The sequence below is a fragment of the Salvelinus namaycush genome, chromosome 6 (assembly GCF_016432855.1).
Source record: "Salvelinus namaycush isolate Seneca chromosome 6, SaNama_1.0, whole genome shotgun sequence".
Classification (NCBI taxonomy): domain Eukaryota; kingdom Metazoa; phylum Chordata; class Actinopteri; order Salmoniformes; family Salmonidae; genus Salvelinus; species Salvelinus namaycush.
In genome coordinates, this window is record NC_052312.1 from 34,641,892 (window position 1) to 34,658,751 (window position 16,860).

At 43.7% G+C, this 16,860-nt stretch overlaps 2 protein-coding genes across 2 annotated transcripts; one reads left to right on the forward strand and one right to left on the reverse strand.

Annotated features, from left to right (window-relative positions):
• Nucleotides 1–2,053: 2,053 nt before the first annotated feature.
• On the reverse strand, nt 2,054–12,474 carry LOC120049905 (DENN domain-containing protein 11-like). Its single transcript, XM_038996399.1, has 10 exons — nt 12,351–12,474; nt 10,726–11,150; nt 9,843–9,942; nt 9,267–9,425; nt 7,065–7,221; nt 6,784–6,922; nt 6,440–6,571; nt 5,986–6,136; nt 5,811–5,879; nt 2,054–5,629 (listed from the first exon to the last, which is right to left on the reverse strand). The coding sequence occupies exons 2-10, from the start codon at nt 11,114–11,116 to the stop codon at nt 5,434–5,436; spliced, it is 1,494 nt and encodes a 497-aa protein (XP_038852327.1). The 5' UTR covers nt 11,117–11,150; nt 12,351–12,474; the 3' UTR covers nt 2,054–5,433.
• On the forward strand, nt 11,712–16,823 carry LOC120049906 (ADP-ribosylation factor-like protein 1). The gene is made up of 6 exons (XM_038996401.1): nt 11,712–11,799; nt 14,283–14,420; nt 14,650–14,731; nt 15,230–15,341; nt 15,507–15,685; nt 15,936–16,823. The coding sequence occupies exons 1-6, from the start codon at nt 11,796–11,798 to the stop codon at nt 15,964–15,966; spliced, it is 546 nt and encodes a 181-aa protein (XP_038852329.1). The 5' UTR covers nt 11,712–11,795; the 3' UTR covers nt 15,967–16,823.
• The last annotated feature ends 37 nt before the right edge of the window (nt 16,824–16,860 follow it).

The following is a 16,860-nucleotide window of genomic DNA, read 5'->3' on the forward strand; positions in this document are numbered from 1 at the left end:
GGGTATGATGCTACAACCTGTATTTGGGGCGTTTCTCCCATTCTTCTCTGCAGATCCTCTCAAGCTCTGTCAGGTTGGATGGGGAGCATCGCTGCACAGCTATTTTCAGGTCTCTCCAGAGATGTTCGAGTCCGGGCTCTGGCTGGGCCACTCAAGAACTTTCAGAGACTTGTCCCGAAGCCACTCCTGCGTTGTTTTGGCTGTGTGCTTAGGGCCATTGTCCTGTTAGAAGGTGAACCTTCGCCCCAGTTTGAGGTCCTGAGCACTCTAGAGCAGGTTTTTATCAAGGATCTCTCTGTACATTGCTCCATTCATCTTTCCCTCTATCCTGACATGACGCTTGGCATCCAGGCCAAAGAGTTCAATTTTTGTTTCATCAGACCAGACAATCTTGTTTCTCATGGTCTGAGAGTCCTTTAGGTGCCTTTTGACAAACTCCAAGTGGGCTGTCATGGGCCTTTTACTGAGGAGTGCCTTCCGCCTGGCCACTCTACCATAAAGGCCTGATTGGTGGAGTGCTGCAGAGATGGTTGTCCGTCTGGAAAGTTCTCCCATCTTCACAGAGGAACTCTTGAGCTCTGTCAGAGTGACCATCGGGTTCTTGGTCACTCTGACCAAGGCCCTTCTCCCCCGATTGCTCAGTTTGGCCGGGTGGTCAGCTCTGGGAAGAGTCTTGGTTCTAAACGTCTTCCATTTAAGGATGATGGAGACCACTGTGTTCTTGTGGACCTTCAATGCTGCAGAAATGTTTTGGTATCCTTCCCCAGATCTGTGCCTTGACACAATCCTGTCTCGGAGCTCTACAGACAATTACTTCAACTTCATGGCTTGGTTTTTTCTCTGACGTGCACTGTCAACTGTGGGACCTTATGTAGACAGGTATATGCCTTTCCAAATCATGTCCAATCATTTGAATTTACCACAGGTGGATTCCAATGGAGTTGTAGAAACATCTGAAGGATGATCAATGGAAACAGAATGCACCTGAGCTCAATTTTGAGTCTCATAGCAAAGGGTCTGAATACTTATGTAAATAAGGGATTTCAATGTTTTATTTAATCAATTTTAGAATAATTTCTGAATGCACTGTATGTATAAATATGGAATTTGTTTCATTATGATATTGGTTCAGTGGAGGACAACAGCTTTTGAGTGTTTATTTGAATTGTATTTTTATTCCATCCGTTGGTGCCAGATTGAGTGCCAGTTAGAGGGAGGTAGGGGAGCTGAAAACTGATAATACAGGTAAAGGACTGACCGATACAGATCCCTGTGTGTTTGTTGAATGTGTAACCTGTTAGGTATTTTAATGTCTACTTGCTAAATGTTTGTCTACTACAGTCTTTCATTGTAAGTTGTAAAGTGTTACGTCTGTAGTGTATGTTTTGTTGTGTTTCTGGACCACAGGAAGATTAACTGTTGTCACGAGGAACCAAATAAAGATACAGATCTCACTGGGGACAGACGTCAGTTTAATGTCTAGTTGTGATTTACATTTGGTTGAGTTGTCAAGTAATGTGAATTTATCGTGAAATCAATCAAAAAATTCACCATGTCATTGGATTTAGGTGAAAATTTGGTTGAAAAAAAGACAAAATTTCCTTACGTAGATTATTTTTTCCAAATACAATCAGTTTTCCACGTTAATTAATTCAACGTCATCACATTGATTTGTTTGGTTGAAATGACGTGGAAACAACAATATTGATTCAACCAGTTTTTGCTCAGTGGGATATAGGCTACTGTATGTGTAGGCCTAAGGATGTTAATTTGGTTCACTGCGGATGTTCAATTGGTTCGCTATGAGTTTGGTTCAACAGTTTTGAGCACTGTTGTTTTTCTCCATAATTCCAGCCATGGGGGTCAGACTAAGTGCCAGTGAGGAGGTATAGGAGCTGAAGACCGAAAATTCAGGTAATGTGCATTCTGTATAAGATTGGAAGTTAATTTGGTTCATTATTATATCGGTTCGTGAAAGATCTGTGGCTCTATTCAATCTGTATTGCTGAAGCCTTACAGATTGCGCTATAGAAATGTAAAGATAATTTCCGATTGAGCCGGCAAATGCAGTCCCCGCTAATGTGAGAACATTGCCTTTCAATCACCCTGTAGCGCTGAACTTCCGCGATACGGATTGAATAGAGCGGAATTGAGCGGCTTTTGAGAATTCCTGACCATAATTCCAGCCATGAGTGCCATACTGAATGCCAGTGAGGAGGAGCTGAAGAGAAAGAATGCAGGTTCAAGTCAGTTGGCCAAAAACTGTTTCTCATTTGTTTTTTATAGGCAGTTTATTTTATTGGGTATTTCTCATATTATTTTTTAGTTTGTTTCCTTTCATATTATTTTAGCCCTGGAGACCAGCGTGACAGGCAGTGAGTGGCAACAGGTAATTAAACTATGTAAAAAACATTATACTTAAGGTAGGTTTAACAAATGTTAAGTTTACTAATGTATCCTTTCCGGCAATCAAAGCATTGGAGGCCAGACTGTCAGTGAGAGGGAGGTGGAAGTGTTGGAGAGAGAGAAGGCAGGTATAACCGATACAGAAAATGAGTTGTTTTCCAGTCCAAAGGGCTGCACTTGTTTGTAACCCGAGGAGGTTGGGTGGCTGTTGGAGAATGTTTTTTTGTTTAGCTTCTTAGCAGAATAATGTAAGCTTTCATGGGCTTTATTTATCTTTCAATAATAAGTGCCAATAGTGACACCACACTTCTACAGAGAAGTCTTCACCAACATCAGCAAGGCCTACAACCCAACTACAGGTAGCCTACTAACCACACAAATCAACACACACTGAATCCAGCATTACCAACAGTTTCTCTAGCCCTGTATATACCTGCTGTAAACATGTGTCCTGATCTTCTCTTTTTACACTTTAAGATTTGATCACAGTCACATCACAATGCGTCTTTTAATCGTCTACACTTGTTTAAAAATGTGGGCAAAATCAGAATGTGGACAACATCAGTACAAAGGCCGCATGTTAGAACCAGGTGTAAACAGGGCTTCTGAGAAACGGACAATGCTGATCCCTCCCTCTCCTCTGATGCAGGTATCTTCACACCGCCAGTAAGAGGGAGTCTAGTACATCAGATTCACTGCAATGGATTACCTCACATCGCCGTTCATCTTTACCACAATGACAAAAGTGTTCTGCTAAATGACCAATACGGTACCCATGGAGATCTTCTGTTCTTGTCTAATGCATTCTCTAGAGCTGGTGGAGGGGGATGCGATCTACATGCATCTCCCCTCGGGCTGGGGGCTCTTTTACAATTCTGATAACTACAACACCTTTAGTGGCTTCCTGCTCTTCCCTATGTGAAGGGAGCACTGTAAATAATGTCATGATTTCTAACGTGAACAGTTCTGATGAATCAATAAGGAGCATCACTAAAAAAAAGCCAGACAATTTTTTTTCAACATTCTTTGTAATTTAGCAGACGCTCTTGGGGTTAAGTGCCTTGCTCACAGGCACATTAACAGATTTTTCACCTATTCGGCTCTGGGCTTCAAACCAGCGACCATTCGGTAACTGGCCCAACGCTTGGTGGAACCTTAACTGGGGAGGACAAGCTCGTGGTAATGGTTGGAGCAGAATAAATGGAATGGTATTAAATACATTGTTTCCATGTGTTTGATACCATTCCATTTACTCCATTCCAGCCGTTATTATGAGCCGTCCTCCCCTCAGCAGCCTCCGCTGGTCCATTACTGTACATCTGCTTTTCTTCGAATTTCTGACATTCAGAATTGCAGAGGCGCAAACCAAAAAACAATGTTAAACCTCAACAGAAATGGAGACAGTATTTTTTGTTACCATTCCCTTCGTATGTTTGACATCGAGAGCTGCGGCAACACTTTGTTTTGAACCCACAACCTCTAAGCTTCGAGGTAGACATTGAACCACCACCATCACATTGTTTAAGCCTTCTCTTTTGTATGTTTGACAATGAGAGTTGCGGAAACGTACACAATAGCTGAGTAAGATGAGGTTCGAAGCTAGAACCTCTTGGTCTCACGGCAGTAATTGAACCACTGCACCACCACCTCCATCACATTTGATACCATACTCTGTATGTTCGACATCGAGAGTTGCTGAAACGTACACAACAGTATAAGAAATTAAGTTTTAACCTACAACCTCTTGGTCTGAAGGATAGGATATAACCATTGAGCCAACAGCTCATTCACATTTTTCACTCTTCGTATATTTGACAGAGAATTGAGGAAACACCACAAGCATACGTTTAAATTTGAGCCCAAAACCTCTTGGTCAAATGGCTGTGATTAAAAGTACATTTTTAAAGTCATATAAAGTTGTTACATTTCTATGTTGGACGTCATAAGAAAGTGTGCTGGTGAGTCCTGACCCCTCTTTCACCAGAAACCAAATCCACATGTGAACTAGTGTTGTGTACGTAGGGCTCGATTCAGTCCGTATCACGGAAGTTGCGTGACTGAAATGTAAAGGTCATTTCCGAATGAGTTGACATATGCAGCGTTTACCGTGAATGCAGTCTCCATGAACGCGTAAACATTGCCTTTAAATGTATATCACACTGTAGCGTGGATCTTCAGCGCTACGGATTGAATCGGGCCCTTAGTATCAGGCCTGTAGTATCATGATTATGGATGGTGTTGATGGCCATTTCTATACAATGCTGACCACAGTGGTTTTGGGCTTAGTAGTGACTTAATGGGATCATTTCATAACAAAACACATTCTACAGATCCCTTTCTATTTACAGACAAAAGTTTGGTGATTTCTTCTCTCAAAAACATAAATAAATAGATGTCCTATTAAGAGAAGTGACAAATCCTCCCTCAGTTTGAGGACATCACCACAGACTTTAGATTTGACTCCCCATTTGAAAACATAAGGAAACCTAAGCATGACTTCCTTGGTAAGTTCTGCTCATAGGCACCGAATCTCCAGAGTTCCAGGATGTTTCTGGTTGGCTCCACTCATCCAGAAAAAGAGGGTTGGGGATAGACATGAATGACATTCCTCTGTACTGTACATTTTATTGACAGGCAGGAAGGCGATGGTTAACAATCCAGATTGAGCACCCATGAATGTCATAGGACAGTACCAAGAACCAAATTCCATTAGTCTTTTCTTGTTCAGTGGGTCTCTCCATTCATTTGCTTTTTTGACCTGAGGGTCTCCCTTATTTATAAAGCATCTCAGAATGTTGATCTAGGATCAGGTCCCCCCTGTCCATGTACGTCTTATTCAATGACCTCTAAAAGACTAAACGGATCTGAGATAAGCACTCCCAACTGGGACGCTTTATGAATACAGGCCCTTGTCTCAGCCTTGCCAAAGTATTGTGACCTCTCAGTCCAGACTCCAGACTGTCTGCATTGAGTCTGTGTGTCTGAGTGTGCAGGATCCTGTAGGTCAGTCAGTGTGCCACCCAGGCCTCAGCTGCAGCAAGGGTGCTCGGTGACCAGGAGGCTGTCATAGCCGTATGTCTCCAGCAGGTGGAGCAGGAAGAGCCTGTCTCCGTGAGGGTCTAGCCCCATGGCCCTCACACTCTCCTGGGTTAGGATGGGCTCAGGTCTCCCTGCCACCTCACTCAGCGTCTGGAAGATACGGTTATTCTGCTCCAGGAAAAACCTACAATGGTAGGGAAAAAATGAGAAATACTTATTTTTTAAAACAATGTTTTTGTGGACATTTTATTTTGTTTATATATAGAAATAAACTGCTTAAGTGTAAAAAAATATATATATATATAATTTTGAAGGGTTCTTTATAAACGCCAGTTGTAGACTGGATCCTGGTGTAATATACTGACAGAATGAAGTGGTCCTCTTCACTGGACACACAGTCTCCATTCTCCTCCTGAGAATATAACAGCATCTGCCTGGAAACACCATGTTATCATTATTATCATCACCTCTGTATCGACTACAAGACGATAACATGAACAACATTCTCCCCCTCAGGTTGTTTTGCAGACTGTAATGTACCTCTGTTCAGTGAGTTTGCGGTACTTCTCTCGGTCTGCAGCGCTGAGCCGCAGTAAAGGCTTCAGACTCTCTCTGGTCGTCCTCACATTCTGGTTATCTACATAGACGTCGTACAGGTCCCGCTTCTCCTCAAAGATCTTCTCTGTGGTGCCTACACACACACACACACACACACACACACACACACACACACACACACACACACACACACACACACACACACACACACACACACACGCCCCTCAGTTGTATTGAAAAAGTCTCAAGTGTATTCCGCTCTGTCTCTCATAGATGTGAAAGAAATAGACCGGTTGTAGAAGTGATAGCAAGACCCTACAATGCATCCATCATATTGCTTTCACCCATCTTCAGTTTTCAGAACAGTGCAGATGAATGGAAGATGAATCTACATAAGACTATGTAGATGCCCTATTTCCTGACTCCAGACACTCACATGCTACGTAGGACAGTTCCGTATCCAGGGTATCGATGTCTGCCACGTTGACATAGAAGAAGGGGCGGAACTCTGGCACGGCCACACCCACCCCCGGGATGGACACGTTGGCCAGGCAACAGCAGCAGTACACTAGGGAGGACAGGAAATAGAGAAAGTTAATTAAAATGTGTATAAAAGTGTATGTTTAAGAGTACATAGGTGAGTAGCATTGTGTTCTTTTGAGCATGAAGAAAACAAACGCAACTGAGAAGTTACTGTGTATGTCTGTGTCTGTGCTTGCGCCCGTATCAGTGCAATGTGTGTGTGTCTGTGCGTGTGCATGTGTTAGTGCTCCCCCTCACCTCTATAACAGACCACGCCCACAGGTGGAGGAGAGAAGATGAGGATACGTCTCCTCAGCAGAGCTAACTTCCACAGGACCATGATCTGCTCCCCAAAGAACTGGATGAACTGAGACATGCAGCCAGCTGGGTGGGTGATCTGGAGGGAGGAGGAGAGCTACTGTCATCATCATCATCACCACCACCACCATCAATACTAGCAGTACTATAACACACACAGAGAATCCTACCACCTGAAATACCATTTCATATTCCCGTAATAGTAAACCACAACCTCTCACCTTCATCTCAGGGTGCATACAGTGGTTGAGTGCTGCTCCCCAGGGACTGCCAGGACATGCAGTAACCACACTCTCCCCATCGGGGGGCAGCACTGATCTCTTATCCTCAAAGAACGCCTCCAGAGGAGAGTACTGGCCAGGAGTTTTCAACTGGAGCCTGGATCAGACACACACACACACATGTACACACACACACAAATTGAAAGTAATACAGGCAATGTAAGCAGAATGCATGCAGGTAATTATATTCGAGCAAGGGCCTGAGATGGACAGGAAAAGACAGGCAGACAGAAAGAATGAGAATGGGATTGGGATTCACATCAGGGGGCTCTAATATCACCTCTGAAGGGTTAATCCCAAAATATGGTCCATTTAACCCAAGATTAATCAGTGGTAATCCAAGATTTGGGTTCATTTGTAGCTATCTAATGTAAAGTCATTGTGTATCTGTCTAGGAATGGGTCTGTTTATGTGTCTGGGGGAAGATTACCATAGTGGGATCTCTCCTTGTCACCCTATAATAACAGAGCAGGTAGAAGTTGCTCCTCAACACTGATACAGGAACAGTTGTTTCCATCCCCCCCTAATGATAAATTATTGGGAGTATGGTAATCTGATCCTAGATCTGTTGTTAGGGGCAACTTCCACTTCGAGCTATGCTAACATCGTCAGCATTCTCTCTTCAACTCTACTAAGGGTTGACATCTAAATGGCAATCTGTGTGTATAACATCGACGACTGAAAATGTGAGTTATGCATGCAGAGTAGGCCTCATGTTAGGATTCATCCTGGCCTATCAATGCAACAGTAGTGTCCTTGAAATAACAGATGAGCATGCTACTCACACTAAAAATGATGGGCTAAAAACAACCCAATGTTGGTTATTTGGTGAGCCAGAGCTGGTTAAATAATGGACGGAACATATGTTGGGTTATTTTGACCCAGCCAGTTGGGTTGCATCAATAGACCAACAAATTGGGATTACCCAAATATGGGTTAATTTAACCATCAATTGATTATTTTTACTCTATGCTGGGTTGACCTAGCAGCTGGGTCTTTTTTAATGTAATCCTTTGGTTATTTTCAGGAGGCGTGGTTTATCAGGGGCGTAGCTTTCAGATACCTCTTATTGGCCACCCATGAGAGTAAATGTCAGTCCTGTTCATCATGTTAAGTTTACTTACTGCAAATAAAAATATTCCTTTTTATTAAAGATGTCCTATGCAGAAATCGCTCTGCTATTTTCTGGTTGCTAAAATTCTAATAGTTCGCTTAATTTCAGTTTCTGTGACAAAACAAGCAAGTATAGTGTAGAGAATCATTGTACCATCTAAACCAGGGTTTCCAAAACTCGGTCCTGGGGTCCCCCAGGGTGAACATTCTGTTTTTTGCCCTAGCACTATACAGCTGATTCAAATAATCAAAGCTTGATGAGTTGGTATAATAAGGTATACCACCTTATTGGATCCCATAGGCTTTTAGTGAACTCATACACTTCTGTAAGCAGCTACAAAAATGCCAATGTTTAACCATAACATGTGATAACTATGCAACAGAAGAGATGAATAGGAATTACATTTACACTCGTGGGTGGCTAAAAAGAGGAAGTGAGAGGAAGAGCAAAAAAGAGAAAGGGCTATCTGGAAACTACATTATGTCTGTGTCCAAAATGACACCCTATTACCTATTAGTACAATACTTTTGACCAGAGGGTGCCAGCACAACTTTTGACTCTGGTCAAAAGTAGTGCACTATATAGGGAATAGGGTGCCAATTTCAGACTCAGCCTATCTTGTTGAGCAGGATATGTGACAGATTGCAGTGTGACACCTCTCTTACACACCATGTTTAATGCATGAGATAATTATAAACACCAGGGAGACGACTGTGACTTGAGGGAAGATAAAGAGAGACTGGCATGAGAGAGGATACAGAGAGTGACAGAAAGTGAGAGAGAGTTAAAGAGAGCATGGGGGATATAGAGTACAAGAAACAGAGAAAGAGAGATCCAGAGACAGACTGGGAGAGGGGGAGAGAGGGCAGAGGGTGAGTGAAAGAGAGAGTACAAAGAGAGAGATCCAGTGACAGAAAAAGAGAGAGTGAGGGGAAAGAGCAGCGACCAAAAAAAGAGAGAAAGACAGAGAACAAAAAACAGAGATAATTTATATTATCGATAGATAACATAACTTAAACAGGTTCTACCTGACTTGGTGTTCCAGGAAGCTCATGTATCGGTACAGCAGGGTGTAAGAGGTTGACAGGATACCCACAGACTTCATTCTTGCCCCCCTCTCCACCACACTATCCACCACCATGTTGGCAAAGCACGCCAGGCCAAAGTACCCGCCCTTACGGAAGTATCTGTGGGGGCCAGAGAGAGGACCATGAGTTGAGCCAAGGGAACATACTGCCCTGCCAGTTGGCCGATTTTTCTGCTGACCATCAGTTCTCAAGTTTTGCTGTCCTGTCAAGGAGGCACAGGGGGTGCATCTAAATGTTCAGTCTAAAAGGTCTTCCTCGCCTTCACTTGTATGCTTTCCTTCATCAGCTTTGCTATTAAATAACAGGGCAGAAGGCTGATGCCTGGTAGCGTTCCCCCATTTCAAATTAGTTTAAATAAAGGACACGAGGACAGGAAGCCTATTAGACTACTGAGATGCATCCAGGATTGGATACAAAGAAAGGATGCCACTTTATACTATTGATATGCACTCAGGATAGGTTAAAAAAATTAAGGATTCAAGTTTATATGATTGAGATGCAGCCGGGTGTACTTACATAAAGTCGCTGGAGACTCTGTGGGAGCCGCTGGCCATAGCCTTGAACTCTACTCCCTCCAGGTTCATGTCCCCTGGCAGACACCACTCTAACATGTTACCTAAACAGTAAACACACGCACACACACATAAACTGGAGTGAAATTAGGCAATACTGTAGCTATGGTTACCACAACAACTGTCCTAAAATGTGAACGTTTTCACAAATGTGCAAACCTGCATGTAGATCAACCAACCAAACATAGGCCTCAAACTATTTGGAATAGGCCATCATTACCAAATGAAGTCAATGCCCTCATTGATTAAAGTAATTCAATCTGCAGTGAAATCCACAGGCTGACTCCCTCTCTCTCCTACTCACTCATTAAGAATGTATAGTCCCAGACAGTCTCAAGACTACATACATAACAACTCATTGGTTGTAAAGCCGGTGGTCAGACATTATCAATAGATGTGTATATCTAGCCTACTATGGCTTATACCTCTCTGATATTCCCGAGGTGAATGACAGGAGTTGCCTTTAGGGTGTGGTCATAGAGAATTCACACATCCCCTGTGACTTTGGGGTTCCTGAGTAAAAATATAGAGGTCTTTGTGTTGAAGAGCATCCTCAAGGCGTAGGCGAATACCACATTATGACCATTGCAGCCAATGGTTGGGGACATCAATTATCTGGCCTAGTTCAAATGAATCCATCCCAAGCTCTCTGATGCAATTTCTGCAAATAATAACCAGTAGGCCTATAATGAACAATAAAATAATTATTATATGCATGGATGCTATAGGCCTATAGATGTTACAAATTGATGGGTGTGACCATGCAGCTGCTTCTCTAGGCGGAAGCACAGCACGAAAAAAGATCCGAGGTCCTCGACTCGACTCACCTGATCTTGTATCAAATGTCACCACAAACACGGCCACGATCGGATCCTTTTCCTCCCATTTCACCATGTTATCGGGCGGCACCTCTCCTTGTCCTGAGGCCGGGGTATGGTCATCCTTGTCGGGACACTGAGCATCCCATTCCGCAGGGATGGGGATCGTGCTTCTGGATGAGAGGGATGTGTCTATGCTAGAGACCGCTGATGTTAAAAACCCAGGACCCCCCGGACTGGTGCTCCACCCTATCCCCGGCGCAGTGCATCCCAACGCCCGACTATTGGCAGGGCTCGGCCCCTTGACGTCCTTCTCCTGTTCTGGTGTGGGAACAGGCTTCTCCGCCGGAGGAACCTCCTCCCAGTCCAGTAGCGGTGCCCGGTCGGACTTCTCCACCATTGCGGCTCAGCTATCGGCGACCCCGGGCTTGACTCTGTGACGAAGGGATGCAGGAGAACAGAATCGTGTACAGACACGGAGCGGAGAGCCCATTCGTAATGCATTAGCTACGCGTTGGTTGAAATAAATCTATACTCACAATTGCAAATGTTAAATTGATTGATTCCGTTGAAACACAAGCTGTCTAATTTGTGTATCATAGCCTGCTCCTTTTGCATAGGGCCATCCAATGATGTACATCCACTTAGGTATAATAAGAGTGTACATAAATTATTCTTCCGTTCTTTTGGAGTGCGTTCAAGATTCCACAATATTATACGTGCTATTGGCAGCTCCTCATGAAAAACGATTTGAAACGTTGGCATCTCGAATACAGCTCATTGTAGATCTCTAGTTCCGAATCAACGCACATTCAATATAGTATTTTTCTATCGAAACTCACAACTAAATACTAAGGGGATAATTTTCTATTAAACACATCATATTTATCGTTTCTTGCAATTGTGTTTGAACTATTTAACATTTCAAAATATTTGTCTGACGTTTAATGTACGGACAATGAAACCGGAATACCATTAATGACGTTTTCCTGCGACACGTCACTGATTTCCAACAGCTACGGAAGCGGTGCCGTGTCGAGATCTACAACGTCGTTGATCAAGGGTTCAGTGTCTTCAGAATGGGTACGTTTTTAAAATATATTTTTAATCTCTTTGAGAACTATAATAGGAATTCGCACGGTTGTGTTTTATGTAGAAATTCAGGCTATTCTGCCAGCTCCTGCTACGCACCATGCAACTGGGCCACTTGCTATATAACATAAATAGATAGCTAACAAACATATACGTATTAATAATTGTCTCGCGTACAGCTACTATGTTATTAAGTTGATGAAGCTATTAAATTCCTCTAAGGTGTCTGAGTCATTAATTGTAGTCGTGGTTCATAAATACTGACAGTCTAGCCATACATTCTAGCTAACGTTAGCTGTACTGCTAACTCCCTGTGCCAACATGCTGAGTACTTGTAGTCCAGCTAACGTTACAGCGTCAAATAGCCCAATAATTAGTTGACTAACGTTAATCAATAGTTATCTATTCGACTAGCTTTTTAATGGTAAAAAGCAGAATGTGACATCGTCTACCAATGGGTCTGGACCTTTTATAGCACAGACAGAACAGGAAATAGCCAAAGACACTAGCTCGCTAATATAGTCATTAGCTAGTGTGCTTACCCCTGCTGGTTCAGGCCCTGGTTCAACTGTTCCCCTCAATCGCTACAGTAGCATTACTAACGTTAGCACTAGCTCTGGAAAAGCTTATTGTTCTGTGTGAATTTCGGGCAGACTAGACGCTGTGCTGCGTATTGCTGCAGTTCGGAGTGCGGATTGCACATTTTGTTCACTCAGACAAAAAAGGTGAAGGGGGAAATCTTAAATTGCACCACCATCTAACCCTGCACCTATACACTATCCCCAACCCCCCAAAAACACCACACCATCCAACTACTTTGGCCGTAAACGATCTGACACCAGGCCCTTCCCTCAAAACTTCAGAGGTTCTACACTAAAATCTCTCACCCCAAAATATTTATCTGCAGCTGCAACTACCAAGTCTGTAAATGCAATAAATCCTAACTTACTAAAACCCATTCTCTCTCTGGTTCTCTCTCCCAGTCGAATCGCTCACTCTAGGGCTATCATCTACTCCCTTCACTGCCTCAGCATAGGAAACTTTCTGCCCCACTGGCAATCTCAACCTGTCTCACAGGGCAATTGGGATCCACAGCTGCATGGGCGCTCCCACAGTTGACACGCAGTGCTTTCTCTATCCCAAATGTACACTCCCTCAGACACTTCTCTCACATCATGGGATCACCCTTATACTCACTGCTGCAACATGTCTGAATCCTTGGCACCTGAAGCACCGTAGCGGGTTCAGAACATAGGCCCTCACAGAATAGCAAACCTGACCTTGTCAGGTATAAATTCTGTGTCAACGCTCAACAAGACAGGCGGGGTATTCTCAGTCTCGCCGGGGTATTCTCAGTCTCACCTTTGCCTCCGGGTCTACGTCTCACCAAACGGCCGGCGTCTCAAACGCCAGGATATTATTTTTCATTTGGTCCACCTCTACACTCAACGCTACCCCACTGATCACTTCTTTGATCGGTCCCTGCTCCGGAGAGAAAAGCAGAGGTTGAACCCCAAGACGAGTCACACACGCTTCCGCTTACTACCTCATGAAGCTGGTTGAGAGAATGCGAAGTGTGCAAAGCTGTCATCAAGGCAAAGGGTGGCTACTTTGTAGAATCTCAAATATTAAATATTTGTTCACTTATTTTTTTTAGTTACTACATGAGTCCATATGTGTTATTTTGTGGTTTTGATGTTTTCACCATTATTCTACAATGTAGGAAATGGTAAAAAATAAAGAAAAACCCTTGAATGAGTAGGTGTGTCCAAACTTTTGACTGGTACTGTACGTCCTGCCACCTGCATCCCTTCTGGAAACTGAGGGAGCGTCAAAGACGTCATTATCTCAACTGTTCGGCACAGTCCCGTTGATGGCACTCTGGAATACCTTTCTCTCCATATGGTTTTTAGCGGGTTCGCTTAACCCACGGCTGGCCGTGTGATCTACAATTCCGACACTGTACAAGAAACATCAATCATCGCTTCCTGAATGCTTTTCTGAACATATGGCCCTTATCTTTCATATCAGCGAGGAAATAATATTTTAAATAAAGATACACTTACGGTGTGTGCCTCGAGTTGACGAGAACTACACTTCCACCCCAGTTACGCTCAGGTTTTCGGAGCGCTAGATTGATAATTAACACCGGTGGTTACCTCTGTCTTATGTCTGTCTTTCGTAAACAAGCGCTGTAACGTGTTAATGTAGGGTTAGTGTTCCCACACGGCCAGAAAGATGCGTATGTCTGTCTATCGTAAACAAGCGCTGTAACGTGTTAGTGTTCCCACACGGCCAGAAAGATGCGTAACTTTCCAAAACCTGACAGCATGTTAACATTTCGACCAAGCGTCAGAGCTCTTGACAAAAGTCAGCCGGGAAGAAGATACCTTTATCGATAGGGGCCAAATGTAGTTAACGTCTGTACTACCACTGATTGTCTGTCTAACTCCTCTCATGTCCATGTGCTGTAGGTGGGTGGTTTTCCAGTCTCTTCTCTGGCCTGTTTGGCACCAGAGAGATGAGGATCCTGATCCTGGGGTTGGACGGAGCCGGTAAAACTACCATCCTTTACCGCCTGCAGGTCGGAGAGGTGGTCACCACCATTCCAAGTACGTAACTCTTTTCTTTCTACTTCGAAACACTGCTCACGCTATCTGTTGCCCAGGTGCATGCATGGGAAATCAATTAATGTTAGTGTGCTCCCCAATGAGTTGAATTGGTCTTCCCACGTGTTTGTAGGCAATGTAAAAGAGAGAGCCGGTTAAAGTGCATTCCTTTCTTTGCCATGTGTGCTCAAGGTTTTTAAATCTCTGCCATTGTGCTGATTGTGTTGTACAGCAATCGGCTTCAACGTGGAGACGGTTACGTACAAAAACCTGAAGTTCCAGGTGTGGGATCTTGGTGGACAGACGAGTATTAGGTAATTATATGAATATCACAACAAGTGTTTCCTGTTTATCAAATGTTACTAGTCACATGCACCGAATACAACAGGTGTAGTAGACCTTAGTGAAATGCTTACTTACGAGCCCCCTAACCAACAATGCAGTTTCCAAAAAATATGGATAAGTAATTAGAGAGCAGCAGTAAAATAACAATAGTGAGACTATATACAGGGGGGGGTACCGATAGAGTCAATGTGTGGGGGGCACCGGTTAGTTGAGGTAGTATGTACATGTAGGTAGTTCTTAAAGTGACTATGCGTAGATGACAACAGAGAGTAGTAGTGGTGTATACACACATAGACATTGTTGAATTTTAAAAGGTAGACAGAAGCTTCCTCAAGACAGCACAACTTTCCATACATTATTGTGCCACACCTCTTTACAATTTAGAGGGTTTGGCCTACTTGGCTCTGCCCTTCGCTCTCCCTCTAACCTTCGTGTCTCTCCTTCAAACCCTTGTATCTCTCTCCCAGGCCATACTGGCGTTGTTATTACTCCAACACAGATGCTGTCATCTACGTGGTGGACAGCAGTGACAGAGACAGGATGGGCATCTCTAAGTCAGAGCTTGTCGCCATGCTGGAGGTAGGTCATGTGGATAGGCCTGCATTCATTGCATTGATAAGAGTGCAGGTGTAATGACCATTGTTTGAGGTGCTCTGGAGGGCAAATTTGGGCAAATAGTAATGCTCAATGAATTTTCTCCATATGACTGACTGACTCTCTCTCTCTCTGTGTTTGTCTCTTCAGGAAGAGGAGTTGAAGAAAGCCATCCTGGTGGTGTTCGCTAACAAGCAGGACATGGCGCAGGCCATGACCCCGGCTGAGGTGGCCAACTCCCTGGGCCTCCCCGCCCTCAAAGACCGGAAGTGGCAGATCTTCAAGACCTCCGCCACCAAGGGCACGGGCCTGGACGAGGCCATGGAGTGGTGAGGGTTTGCTTTTGGTTGACATTATAGTCATGTAGCAGAAGCTTTTTTTTTTTTTTTTCAACAACGATTTTATTATACTTGCATTTAACCTCAGTGAGTTCTCATTGTCTAGAACAGGCTGTCAACCAGTGGGTGAAATAACCACATAGCATATTAATAGGTAGAAGAGAGGTGTCCTTTCCTCGTGTCACCCCCCTTCTCAGTTGACATTGCAAACAATGTTTGCTCTCTTTCCCTCTCTCCATAGGTTGGTAGAAGCCCTGAAGAGCAGGCAGTAAAGACAGCCCACACCTCTTGTTCTCTGTAAATACTCCTGACCTCCTGTATAAAATATTTCCTGATTGGACCGCTCAGGAGGACCAGTGACTGCACTCCTTCCAGGGGCACGTTCAAGATAGAAATGTCATGAATAGAGCTGACGTGATTCCTTACTCTACGTGTCACACGTGTTTGTTCTACACAACACATTTCTATGAAGGTTCCACAAAGTTGTGCCCTGCTGAAAACAGCCCTGAAGCCTTCACCATGCCTTCCTGTCTGGGATAGAGAGGCTGCAATATGGTATACTACCTGGTCCCAAAATAATGTTATCACCCCAGCCAATAGCCCCGGTGTTTGCAGATCTGAAGGGAACCAGATAATGTGGTGATGGGTTCACACGTAATTAAATGATACAGTATCTGTTGTGGAGCTTCTGACATTTTTGGTGAACCCTTCCAGCTCCTTCTGACCTGTAAACACCCAAGGGCTAGGGGGGTTGGTGTTGGCTCAGGCTCAATTCTCAGTGGTAAAGAACTGACTGGCCCCTTCAAGGAAGAGGACCTGAGCGATGACAGACTGACTTATGGCGATGTTACTGCAGCTGGTGCTGTTTTTGTATTGTACTACTCATGCTGAATCATGTCTTTTTCCCCCTCCTTTTCTAAAACTTCTGTTGGGTGTGTAATTAAAGTTTGAGGTTGTTAGTTTAGGCCTTTTCATTGGAATGCTCAAACTTTAATAATCAGGTTGTGTAAATGCCACTAGCCAGTTGTTGAACACTAACCGCTTAATTTGTATGCTACAACTTTTATTGCATATTTATAGGAGCTTGTACAGTCAAGACAACCCTCAATAAAACTGATTTCACACTGAGTATAGAAACCTGTCATCAAATTACTTTCATCCCACCC

Excerpts from the sequence above, each read along its gene's own strand:
- LOC120049905 (XM_038996399.1), bottom strand. The coding sequence starts at position 11,116 with ATGGTGGAGAAGTCCGACCGGGCACCGCTACTGGACTGGGAGGAGGTT. Across the intron at positions 9,943-10,725 it reads GACATTTGATACAAGATCAG|GTAACATGTTAGAGTGGTGT; the intron begins GTGAGTCGAGTC and ends TTTACTGTTTAG. Across the intron at positions 5,880-5,985 it reads CGCAAACTCACTGAACAGAG|GCAGATGCTGTTATATTCTC; the intron begins GTACATTACAGT and ends TGGTGTTTCCAG.
- LOC120049906 (XM_038996401.1), top strand. Across the intron at positions 14,732-15,229 it reads GGTGGACAGACGAGTATTAG|GCCATACTGGCGTTGTTATT; the intron begins GTAATTATATGA and ends TCTCTCTCCCAG. Across the intron at positions 15,686-15,935 it reads CTGGACGAGGCCATGGAGTG|GTTGGTAGAAGCCCTGAAGA; the intron begins GTGAGGGTTTGC and ends CTCTCTCCATAG.